This window comes from Chionomys nivalis, chromosome 13 (genome assembly GCF_950005125.1).
Source record: "Chionomys nivalis chromosome 13, mChiNiv1.1, whole genome shotgun sequence".
NCBI classification, from domain to species: Eukaryota; Metazoa; Chordata; class Mammalia; order Rodentia; family Cricetidae; genus Chionomys; species Chionomys nivalis.
Window position 1 is genome coordinate 39385150 of NC_080098.1, and position 12510 is coordinate 39397659.

General features: G+C 40.1%; 1 protein-coding gene across 1 annotated transcript in view; it reads left to right on the top strand.

Annotated features, from left to right (window-relative positions):
• The window catches only part of Vps41 (VPS41 subunit of HOPS complex), a 147729-nt gene that overhangs the window by 23799 nt on the left and 111420 nt on the right, over window positions 1–12510 (top strand). The window contains exons 3-4 of the mRNA XM_057787300.1: window positions 733–837; window positions 8605–8682. Of these exons, the coding sequence (XP_057643283.1) occupies window positions 733–837; window positions 8605–8682 (183 nt within the window). The remainder of the gene's footprint in view (window positions 1–732; window positions 838–8604; window positions 8683–12510) is intronic.

Consider the following 12510-nt stretch of genomic DNA (forward strand, 5'->3'; position numbering starts at 1 on the left):
CTAACAAAGCACAAGGCTTTATTTTGTTCACTCTTGGATGTATTCCCATGGGGAGAAGCTGCGTGCTTTTGAGGTGTTCAGGCAGCCCAGGGAAAGCCTTATGAGTAAGGAAGCGAGTCTTCCCACCAAAGTCAACACTAACCTGCCAGTCGCTGTGTGAGCTGCTGTGGGGCAGATGCCTTCTTTTTTAGAGTTTCATTCATGAGCATAATGAATTTACATCATATCCCTCCTTGTTCCCCATTCCAACTCCTTTCCCCATCCCTCTCTCAAATTCATGTCCTCTTCATATATGAAGCGATTGAGTCCATTTAGTGTTGTCCACAGTGCATGGGTGTAGGGCTGACTTCCTGAGCCATCACAGCTTTTGGTTTGTGAACTTTGTCCTAAACTTACAAATGTAAAATTATACCTCTTTCAAATCACTATAGTGTTACAGCTATCCCCGAGTTTTTGATTTGTAGTTATCATCATGAGGATGGAGAATATCTTAGATAATATACCACATAGTAAGGTTGAACATACAGTTATTTACAATACAATAGTAGTTGAATTTATTCCTTCAGTGAAACCATATATGTAGTTGGCAAAGAGAAACAGGAATCTTAACCTATATCTATAGTTGTAGTCTAACACTGAATGAAGAAATTGTCTCTTGTTATCCGTAAGTACATTTTGAGTCATTCAGAACAAAGCCACGGTGACTACAGTGATCCTCTGCTTTTCATGCAGGAAGAGAGTGAAGAGGAACCCAAACTGAAGTATGAAAGGCTTTCCAATGGGGTGACGGAGATTCTGCAGAAGGATGCAGCAAGCTGTATGACGGTTCATGACAAGGTAATGAGCACGTGAAGAGGATTGCACATGCCCAACATCTGTGTCCCTGCTATGGCAAAGGTCTCTCTGACATTCTGAGACTACTCTAGGTATTGGGTCAGACCCTCAGTCTAATCTTAAACAAAAGAATTGTTTATATTATAATAGTGGAGGCCATGATTTCCCCCTTGCAGTCTTCTTCCCGGTGAGCCTGGGAGTGAGCCTTGGACCATCCTCACCTCTGATGTGTCCTTTGCCTTACATTTTGTTGTTTCCTTCTCCAGCTGGCGTTTGTGCTTCAGATTTTATTCACTCAGTGCTTTGACGATAATGTCTGCTCTTTTGCTTTTACCATAAACTCTCTCCTGTGAGTCTCCTGCCTTCTCAGACTGTCACTCCATGGCTGCTGAACTCTAGCTAACTCCTTGGTCTTCACAGATGAAGACTGATCTTGCAGTTCTTCAAACTCACTTGATTCCATTGAACTTCACTTTCTTTTTTTTGTATTTTTTATTTAAAAAAATTTACTTTTCATTTTACATACCAAACCCAGTTCCTCCTCCCTCCCCTTCTCCCAGCCCCTTACTTCCCCCCCTAACCATCCCCCATCCACTCCTCAGAGGAACTTCTTTATGGTTGTCATAGTGCCCATAATCTATTGCAGTGAAGAGACACCATGACCAAGACAACTTTTCTTTTTCTTTCTCTTTTTAGTATTTGTTAAGATTTAATTTTTTAATTTATTTTTTAAAAAAGAAAACAAACTATCTTTTTTCATTATACATACCAATCCAAGTTTCCACTCTTTCCCTTTCTCCCATTCCCTCCACACACCCTCCTACCCCACCCCCATCCACTCCTCAGAGAGGGTAAGGCACATTGCTTTGGGAAGGTCCAAGGCCCTCCCTACTATATCTAGGCTGAGCAAGGTATCCATCCAAAGAGAATAGGTTTTCAAAAAGCCAGTACATGCAGTATGGATAAATCCTTGTGCCACTGCCATTGGCCCCTCAATCTGCCCCAGCCATGCAAATGTCAACCACATTCAGAGGGACTAGTTTGGTCCTATGCTTGTTCATTCCCAGTTCACCTGGAGTTGGTGAGCTCCTATTAGCTTAGGTAGACTGTTTCAGTGGGTACCCATCATGATCTTGACTTCTTTGCTCATATTCTCATTCTTCCCATTCTTCAACTGGACCTTGGGAACACAGTCCAGTGCTCCGATGTGCGTCTCTGCCTCTGTTTCCATCAGTTGCTGGCTGTTTCCATTAGTTGTTCTATGGTAATATTTAAGACATTCATCAGTTTGACTACAGGGCAAGTCAAAATCGGGCCCTCTCTCCTCTATTGCTTTGGGTCTTAGCTGGGGCCATCCTTGTGTATTCCTGGGAATTTCTCTAGAACTAGGTTTCTTGCTCACCCTCAATCAAGATATCTCTTTTCTTGTTCTCATCTCTGTCCTTCCTCCATCTTGACTATCCAGTTTCCTCAAGTTCTCCTCACCCCTCCCCTTCTCCCCTCCTCTTCCCTTTCTACTCTTCCTTCTCCCCCACCCCCATGCTCCTAATTTTGTCAGGCGATCTTATATGTTTCCTCTTTCCAGGTGGATCTATATATGTTTTTCTTAGGGTTCAAACCAAGACAACTCTTACAACAGAAAGCATTTAATTGGAGACTTGCTTACAGTTTCAGAGGCTTAGTCCATTATCATCATGACAGAGCACATAGCAACAGGCATGTGCGATCCTGGAGAAGTAGCTGAGAGCTACACCCTGATCTTCTAGCAGAGAGGTAGAGCCTGACCTGGCATAGGCTTTTGAAACCTAAAAGCCCAACCCCCAGTGACATTCTTTCTCCAGTAAGGCTACACCTCCTAATCCTTGTACTGCTACTCCCTGGTGACTACACATTCAAATATAGGAGCCTATGGGGGGGCTTCTTATTCAGACTACCACACTGGTGCATCTCCCACTGCCAGGGCTACATTAGAGATGATTTCAGTAGCTGGAACTTGTTGATATTTGGCTTGCATCATTCTGTCTTCAAATCTTTATGTTCATTTCCTCACAAACATAATTCTTGACTATGGTGTCCCAGTCCCTATTTTATTTTCTTGTTATCTGTCCTGTGAAATTATCCCAAATGTGCCAGTCCCTTCTCCATCTTTTTATTAGTCGCAGTCTCAGTTTTGAATCCATTGTGCAGTGCGAAGTATCATGGGCTGTAGCTTCTCATGCACTCAGGCATGGCCTGCTTTTACTAAAACTCTCTGTAACCCGTCTTCCCTCCCTCCTGCTGTCCCCGGGTCACCTGCTCTACCGTTGCTCTTTACTCTCCAAAGATGTCATTCTCTTTCCCCTGCCTTCCTCTCCCCATCTCCTTTTGCTTTCTCTTAGATTTTTACAGCTACTTTAAACTCACGATGTTGCTGCCTTGACCTCCTGAATGTTTGCATTACAGATGTGCACCGGGGCCTCCATGCAGTCTCATTTCTTTAAGGAAGTTAAACAATGATGCAAGGTCGGCCTCATTTCAGAGTCCATACCCATACTTACCCGCAGGAGATTTTCTTCTTCCAGGTCAAGGGTCTTTTGTCTTCTTTGGTTCTTTATTTCACTTTGTCCCTTTCTTATGTATTTGCTAAACCATAGAACATACTTAATATGAGCATTAGGTAGTTGCAATCTTCTTTCTGTATTTATAATTTTTTTTATAGATAGCCTATTTAGGCTGTTTCAGATAAATGCAGTCATAGCTTATCTGATTTGTTTTGCCAGACTTATCTTACTTATATATTGTTTAGAAGTTCCTATATGTCATAACAGGGATCAATACTTTACTCTTTTTACTGCTGAAGAATAGTCTGTTGTATGGTCAGCCATAATTTCTGTATCCATTAGCAGGACTGGTGGACATTTTGATGTTTGCTGATTTGAAGTTGTGTGTTTCTCTTTTCAAAACTTCATCCCAGCTGCCCTTTTAGTACCATCTTGGTTATTTCTGGTGTTCCCCGCTCTCTCTTCTACTTTCCTTTATTTCTGTTTTCCCTGACATTCTTTCTAAAACTGGCTCCTCTATGTTTCATATTGTTTTTGCCAACATGCTGAACTCTCAGAACAGCATGTGGGCTTTCTAGGTGCCTCTTCCTTTGTTCTTTTTATTGGAACCTTAGCACATACATATTGGGATTATCTTCTTTTTTTTTCTAAATGTATACCTGTTTTGGGCTATGTGATCCCATTTTGGTGGCATCACCATCTTCTGTGACCTAAGCCATAAGTGACCCTTTTGCTCTTCCTCACAGCCATTCCTCATATCTTGGTGACTGTTTTTTCTGAGCTTGAGTATTGGCTCTCAGCTTCTCCTTCCTGCATGAGGTAAATGGGGACTCCTCTGGTTTTCCTGTCTAGACCCTTCTGCCTCCTAGTTGTAGGATATTTTGTTGAAAGTACGAAACTTTTTAGATCCTTTTGTAATTTTCATCATTTACATAAAAGCTGAGCTCTTGGGTGTGGTATGGAAGGCACTGTAGGATCTTGCCTGCGGTGTGTAGTTGAACCCCTGTGTCACCACTTTCTGCTGTGGGTTTGGGACTGTGGCAGCAATGCTTTGGCCTTATTCGGCACATTATGGTCTTGCATGGATTCTGCATCCAGCTTATGTGCTAGACTTCTCCTCGCCAGCTTCTGCTAGTTCACATTGACCGTTTCTCCCAAGGCTGTTGCACCTACTGTGGACTAGTCTGCTCCCTTTCATATTTGTCTTCTCGCTTCTCTTCCAGCCCTTTGCCCACGTAGACCTCCAGAGAGTCTGAGCTGGTGATTCAGTCTTCTCCCGCGAAACGTCCTCATTGCTGATGTCTTAATGATTTGGTCCTGTCCACCCTGCTTTCCTCCACTTCCACCTTTCATCCCTCTGTAATTATTCAGTGTGCCTTGTTAGTCAGCCTTTCCAGCTGTACCGCCTGCGTTTTCTCTTGGGGATGCGTTAGATGGATCTTTCATCTGTGTAAAGCTGCTTATAATTTCCTGTTCTTTGTTATGCAGTTTCATGTTGTTGAGCAAGTTGTTTCCACTCAGGCCTTTCTTCCCTGTCTGTGTCTGTTTTCGCATTCTTCCTTCCCGGTTTATCACACAACTCTTTCTATTCCCGTGGATCTTAGAGGTACTGCCACTTTAAACAGTCATTACATTTAATTGCAGTTGCTTATTTTTCACACGTGTCTTCCTCAGTCCAGCAAAACCTTTATTACATTTGCTCATTTTGTGTGCTTGTTGAATGAACATTTGAATGCATGAAATGAAGAGCCATGTTTGTCCCTTTGTTAACACCATACATAACCAATTGGTCAGAGAACCTGGTAGTTGGGAAGGATTGTCAGTGCTGATATTTGGGACATAGACTCTCAGCTGAGCCCCATATTTTTATTAAGAGGATTCTGATTGAGTTGATAGCATATCAGTGTTATTTGTGCTTTGTTTCTGCAGTTCTAGAAACTGAATGCAGGGCATAGCAGGCATATGCTTTGAATCCCAACTACCTTCTGGGCCCTCCATTTCAGTATTTGTTTCTGTCCCTGATTGCACTCCTACCTGTTTCTAATGAAGTCTTGTCAGTTTCTGGGACCTAACTCCTCATATGTAACTGGAGGTTGTCCTGGTGTCAGTACTTGAATATTATAAAACACTCTGAGGAAGGGCTAAACACACATGCATTATGGTTCCTTTTTTTGGTGATTCTGTAGACCTGCTCACAAACCCATCTGTTTCACCCACATAGAGTTCAGTTGTGCACAGTGGAAGCACTGCACTTAGTGGGGTAAGATGCCCACCTTTTGTAAAGCAAATCAGTGTTCTTTAATTCAATGTTAGAGAGGACATTGAAGCTATATTTATGATTATACAGCCTAGATTTTTACATATTTTCTGGCTAAAGAAAAAAGCAAAATCTAATACCTAAGAAGACCAAGGAGTTAAAAAAAAGTATTAGGTTTTGGAGAATTTAATAAAATTTGTTTTAATTATATTCACCCTGTTTTTCTTATTCTCCCTATCCCCAGGTTCTCCCTCTTTTCCCCATTCACCCAACTCTATCAACAACCAAATTGTACTGCCCAAATATTCTTGGAGGTGAGGCCTTCCACTGGAGCATGGTCAACTTACCAGGGGTTACACTTTAGAGAAAACTGATTTTCTCCTAGCAGCTAGCAATTGCAGTAGACCCCATGACTAGAGGTGGGATTGTGTGCCCAGCTCCTTTCTCCATAGTGGGTTTGGTCTGGCTTGGGCTTGCCTTGTAAGTGCTCTGAGTGCAGATGTGCACTTGCCTCGTTGTGCCCAGATGACAGTTTCCTTATAATCACTCACTACCTCTGGCTCTTAAACTCTCCCTTGCCCACTTCGGCAGTGATTCATGAACCTTGGGAGGAGGGTGATAAACATGTAAGGTCAAGCGTTCTGTGCCTTGACCAGGTTTTATTGCATTTATTTGTTTGTTTATTATCTGTATAGGTGTGTGAGATATTGTTTATGTGTATATATAGGCATGATTGAGCCATGGTATATGTATAGAGGTCAGAGGACAGCTTGGAGGAGTTGGTTCTCTTCATACGCCACGCAGATCCTAGGGACTGAACTCATCTGTCTTAGCAGCAAGCACTTTGACCCTCCGAGCCCAGAGACTCACAGTTTTTAATGGCTAGAAGGAAAATAAAATTTGAAGGATTTGTTCTTACATATTTTGTCATATTGTGGACAATTTTGTATTTTGCATTTTTGCTGCATTTTTAGTCAAAAGCAGAGGATTATATGAATTATCCATAATTTCAGTAATTAAATAAATATGATCAGCAAGTTAAATGTTTTTTTAGAAGGGCATTTAGTTGTTTTTGTCTAAGACACATTAGCATTCATTTACTGTTCTAAGTGGTTAAATATTTTCCTGAACAAAAGATAGCTCATCATACAAAGACATATAAATTTTTTCATAAATGGCCCAAATTTATCATACCTTTATATCAAAAATATAAAATCATAATTATAATTTTACTATCTATCCTAAGTTGATAAAACAGATTTTATCAAAAAATTTTTCAGAAAAACATCTAAGGAATTATATCTAACCTCTAAATTTTTCCTAAGATAGAATGCAGTTATTTTTTAAAATGGTCTTTATAATAATGCACAGAGTAACACAATATTGCTGCATTCTAAAGATTCAAACTCCCTTAGTTTTCTAACAAACTATATGCAGAATTTATGAGGAGAATCAATACTGTGAAATACTTGGGGTGCAGTGAGCTTTTAAGACCCATTCTTTTACCACAGAGAGCCGTCAAATGGCATATCGCTTGCCTTTGGTTAGCATTTTTTGTGGCATCTCCTGTTCAGATACAGTCATTGTCACTCTGAGGATAAAATGACAACCACTTGGGTCCTCTGGTTCTGATTAGAATGTTCTTGTGCATTGGAGAAAGCATTCCTGCTTGGTTTAAATACTAGACTAATTTCGCACCAGGATCACCTCTTCTTCCTTTCTCCTGCAGCACCGGAGCCTCCTGTTTGCACCAGGCTTGCTGTCTGCCCCGGATGACTAATCGTCATGGCACCTGGTGCATTCAGGCAGTCCTGTGCAGCGGAATCGTCATCCCTAGTTATGTCTGCACACCTGATGTTTTATTAACCAGTATTGATTTTTTTACCCAGGGGACTTTTTTCTTCCTGAAAAAAGGCAACCTTGCAGGAGTGAAAGGCATTGCAGGGGATGAATTTCTAATGAACCCCTTTTCCCCCTTTTGTGGCTCCTCTTTAATGTAGCTTCGTATTTTAAGTGCCAGAATTGAAATTTCGTTTTTAGCAATTCTATTTTGATAAATCCTTTCAAATCTTGACTTCCTGTAAGGTTATTTTTTAAAGATTGTGCTGCTTGACTGAGATGCTTAGTAGTGCCTATGAATTTGAGCATTTCATTATAGGCTGCAATGAAGCATGCTCGCATGCAGTGAAATACAGGGGACTCGGGACGCTTTGAGTAATGCTTAGAGAAATGAAAAGGAAGAAAAATCTCATGTCGTATTTCAGGTAGTCCTTAAGTTTCTTCTGGCTTGTTTAGGATCAGTTCAGAGGAATAAAGAAACAGTGGGGTGTGTGAAGCAGTCCGGTATCATAAAATGAATATGTAGCTCGGCAGTTACTTAGTGACAGGAAAGGATTATTTTTACATTGGAATATAAACATTTATGCTCAGTGTTATGTGGTACCATTTATAGAGATATCCTGAAGCTGTTGATACAAGAACATCTGAGGTTTTTCATACCTCAATATGGCGTGGAATTTTCCATTCAGAAACAATGCTTTATTGTTTTTAAGCAGTTTCCCCTCATTGGGCTGAAATGATGGGCCTGTACTTCCACATTTAACCTAAATTAGGGAGTTTCTTAATCATTTCCCCTGACTTTGGGTTCAGCTGCAGCATGTTTGAGCCTTTACTGCTACAGTTTTAATTTACTGCCCAGTCCATCAGGCACTGTGTACCAAGTGCGTCCACGCCATTAGTCAGTAGATGAGGGTCCTCATGTGTCATCCTGACAGCTGGCTTGCACGGTCTTGGTAAATAGACCTGGTTCTGTCATTTCCCCCAAGCTGGAGGCATGCCTTTTTTTTAAGGAATGCATATCTTCCAAGATATTGCAGATGATTGTGTATTAAATGTTTCACTTTGAAAATGTTTTATTAACTGTATACTAATACACTGCGTATTTATTAATTGACATCTCTGCTTTTCTTACAGTTTTTGGCACTGGGCACACATTATGGCAAGGTTTATTTACTTGATGTCCAGGGAAACATCACTCAGAAGTTTGATGTAGTAAGTATGTAGTATAAAATAGTGTACATGTTAAGTGTCATGCTAAAAATTTGTGATTGTAACAGCTCAGTAGCATAAGAAGGTGGTAATTAAATTAGAGTGCTAAGAGTACAGTCTAAAATTTTTAGTATATTCCTTAAGTTTTAAAGATGAACTAGAGAAAGGAATAGCTGTAGATACAAGTATATATATGTTAGTTTGACTGATGTGTTTATACTTACTCTGTATAAATTTATTATTATAGACATTCATTTGACTTTGAATGGAACATTAAGATAGTACGTATGTGCACATATATTTAATTGGCAGTGTGGAATGTCTAGCTTGGTGATTCAAATGCTGTGACCTTTTAATACAGTACCTCATGTTGTGGTGACCCCCAACCATAACATTATTTTGTTGCTACTTCATAACTGCAATTTTGCTACTGTTATGAATCGTAATATAAATATCTGTTATTCAGTATACCTTATAGTAGACTCCCAAAAGGATTGCGACCCACAGGTTGAGAACTACTGGTTTAGATGAACTGCCATTAAAACAAAGATCCTGCTTTTATTAGTGAATAATGCTAACTTACATGCCTGGGAGTTTGTGAGAATTTTGTGTGTGAATCTCTCTTTGATGTCTGAATTGTCTTGCCCTCTCATTGAGTTGCCAAATGTGATTGAAGCTTGACTGACTGTTGGTGTATTAGTTTATCTCTTTTAGTATATACAGTTGAGATATTTTATGTGAATGCTTTTAGGCTTACTTGATTGCGACTTTGGTATTCAAGATGAAGTAAATGTTACATTTGAAGTTTGATTTTTCTGTTTAATGCCCACCTTAAAGGTATTGATAACTTCTGTTTTGTGTGTGACTATAAAAATGTGGAATGAAAAGATGATTATTTTGCTGGGGGCAGATGTTAAGTTTTTTTTTTTTAAGATTTATTTTTGTGTATGAGTATTTTGTTTGCATGCATTTATGTCGAGCACCTGTGTCCCTGGTACATGAGGAAGTCAGAAGAGGGACTTGAATCCCTGGAACTAGAGTAATAGAATATTGTGAGCCACCACGTGCATGCTCAGAACTGAACCCAGGTGCTCTGCAAAAGCTCCGAGTGCTCTTAACTGCTGCGCCATCTGTCTCTCTAGTGGGGTAGGGGAGGCATGACAGATTTTAAATACCAATAACAGAGCATTCAGTGCTTGTTGTGACCTATTCTAGACTGCATGTGGCACACGGGAGGAAAGGAATGTAGCATCCAGGAAGAGAAATGTGCCCTCTCGCTGCACCGCACCATTAGGGCAACCGCGGGTTTCATTTTTTTGTTGTTGTTGATTTTTAATTTTTCCCTCTCTTAATTGTCCTTTTTTGGCAAAAGGAATATATTCTTTACTCTCTTTATTCCCTCCTCTGTTACTTCAGACTCTGCCTGTACATCTTGGTGATCTAAGCCTTTGGGCTTTCCACTATGATCTGTTAACACACAAGAGGGGGGCAGTGGGGGTGGTGGAGCATTACACATGACTTCCCAACTCTAAAACAAGCTTTGCCTGAGCAGTCTCATAAGTCTTTGTTTGTTTGTTGTTTTGTTTTTAGAGACAGGGTTTCTCTGTAGATTTTGGGACCTGTCCTGGAACTTGGCTTTGTAGACCAGGCTGGCCTCAAACTCATACAGACATGCCTGCCTCTGCCTCCTGTGTGCTGGGATTAAAGGTGTGCGCCACCACCACCTGGTTCTTAAGTCTTTAATATGCATTGTTTAGAACGTGTGCTTGCCCATGAGGTTTATAGTCATATACTTTTGTTGCCAAGAAGCAGTCTTTGTGTGTACTGAGCCTGTGCCTCGCTTCCATCTTCCGTGAGTCAGCGCCATGTCCTCCAGCAATCGGTGTTTAGCTGGTAGTGATCTTGCCCATGAGATTGATGCCATGTGATTGGTGTTCAGCTTATAGAGATCTCATCTGTAAGATTGTCTCAGCTTTTGCTTTTGGGCCCTGTCTGACGCCTTTGAAAACTAAACTTATGTCATGTTTGTTGTTTGCTTTTTTTCCCCTTTCGTTGGTAGATGAAGGTTATGATTTGCTGAGATTTTTCTTTATTTGTTTAGTCTTTCCAAGAAATTTGATAATCTGCCCTGGAAGAGTTATTTATGTAAGCACATGGCTTCTTGATGGTTCTCATCAGATTAGAATTTTAAGTCTCAAATATCAGCTGGTCATTATCTTTTGAAAGAAGTGCTAATCTCAGTTTCAAATCTCTCATAATATGTGTAAGATAAATCCTTTCTTTCCCACTTTGGTTTTGGTCAGTGTTTTATCACAGCAATAGAAAACAATCTAGGACACTAGTCAAAATAATTGTTTTTGAGAATTTCCTATAGGAATATTATATTTATATCATTTCTCCTCCCTCCTCCCTTCAGTTTCTCCCGTCTCCACCCCACACTCCCTTTCAAATTCAAGGCCTCCTTTTCCTTAGTTATTTTTACTACACATGCACAAAAATACCACCTGAAGAATACTATTAGTGCTGCTTTTATGTATATGTTTCCAGGGCTAAAATTTTAATACATACACAGACTTCTTTTGGTTGCTATGGGAATTCATAAACCTTTTGAGTTTGGGTGTTGAGGAGACTTTCAAAGATCATTCAAAGCATAGAAGATGCAGGTAAGGAAGCCAGGAGCAAATGGACTTATGCTGTTCTAGTATGAGCTCTTTGCCCTTTGCTTTCAGGTCTCCTTTCGTCTAGTATAGGTCTCATCCCTTAACTAAATTTCAGAGGGTGTTTTTGTTATTGGTTCCTTCTGTGAAAGATTTCCTGTCTGTCCCTGCATTTGGTACTTGGCCTTCATTGGACTGGAATGCACTTTTGACCTTGGATTGTCTTCTTTGGGGTAGAATTAACTTTAATCCAAAGGAGCTCTTCTTTCCTTCTATTGATATGTAAATGATGTTAGGAAGATGTGTACTTTCCAGCAAAGATAACTCTGTCTTCTCTCTCCTCTGCCAACACAACCCTAAAAGTTTCCTCTTTCTTTCAGGCTTCCTAAATTGCATTTTTTATACTCATTCTTTGTTTACATGACTTAATTGTCTTCTCTGTGTTACATTTGGTACACACATTTACATTTTTTACACAAATTGTTTTTGTATCCTTTGAAGAGCTTAGCATATAGTTTTCATAACAGTGCTAACTTCATAAACACACTCTAAAAGTGGTACAATCATGACCTTGCCTGGCAGCACTTCTCATAATGTTTCATAATACTTTAGTTCAAATTTGAAAAATTCCATGTATCAGGACAGTTTTCCAGATAATTAGGGTTTTACAGCTTTCTTCTCAACATTGAAATAACTATGCATGCTTACATTTGTGATTCCCTAGCCGTGTTTTTACTTACTTGTCATGTGACACGTGTGATATCAGGGGTGATTATTTATTGGAAGAATCCTGGGGGTCAGGTCTGAGAACTTCAGCTAGCTTTCCTCAGTCAAAGAAACCATGCTTTACACTGTTGGACCACTTGTGCCTGCTCCCTATCCTGGAGCAGATGTTGAGTGTAGTATGCTATTTTTGCTGTGACATCATTAATTAGGAAGCAGGGTTTGTATCTGTTGATGTGATCAGAATGATGCATTGTTGGCCCAAATGTGCCAGCACCTATAATTCTTATCTAAGACTGATTGACAGGTCTCAGACTCTCATGCGCTTAGAGAACCTGTTTTCTATATTTGAGCACAGTGTTTTCAGTGATAAGAGATGTGTCAAATGTTGCGATTTACTTAAATGGAAAACATTCGAACTTTTGATAAATGATGCTGAGGAAACTCACAT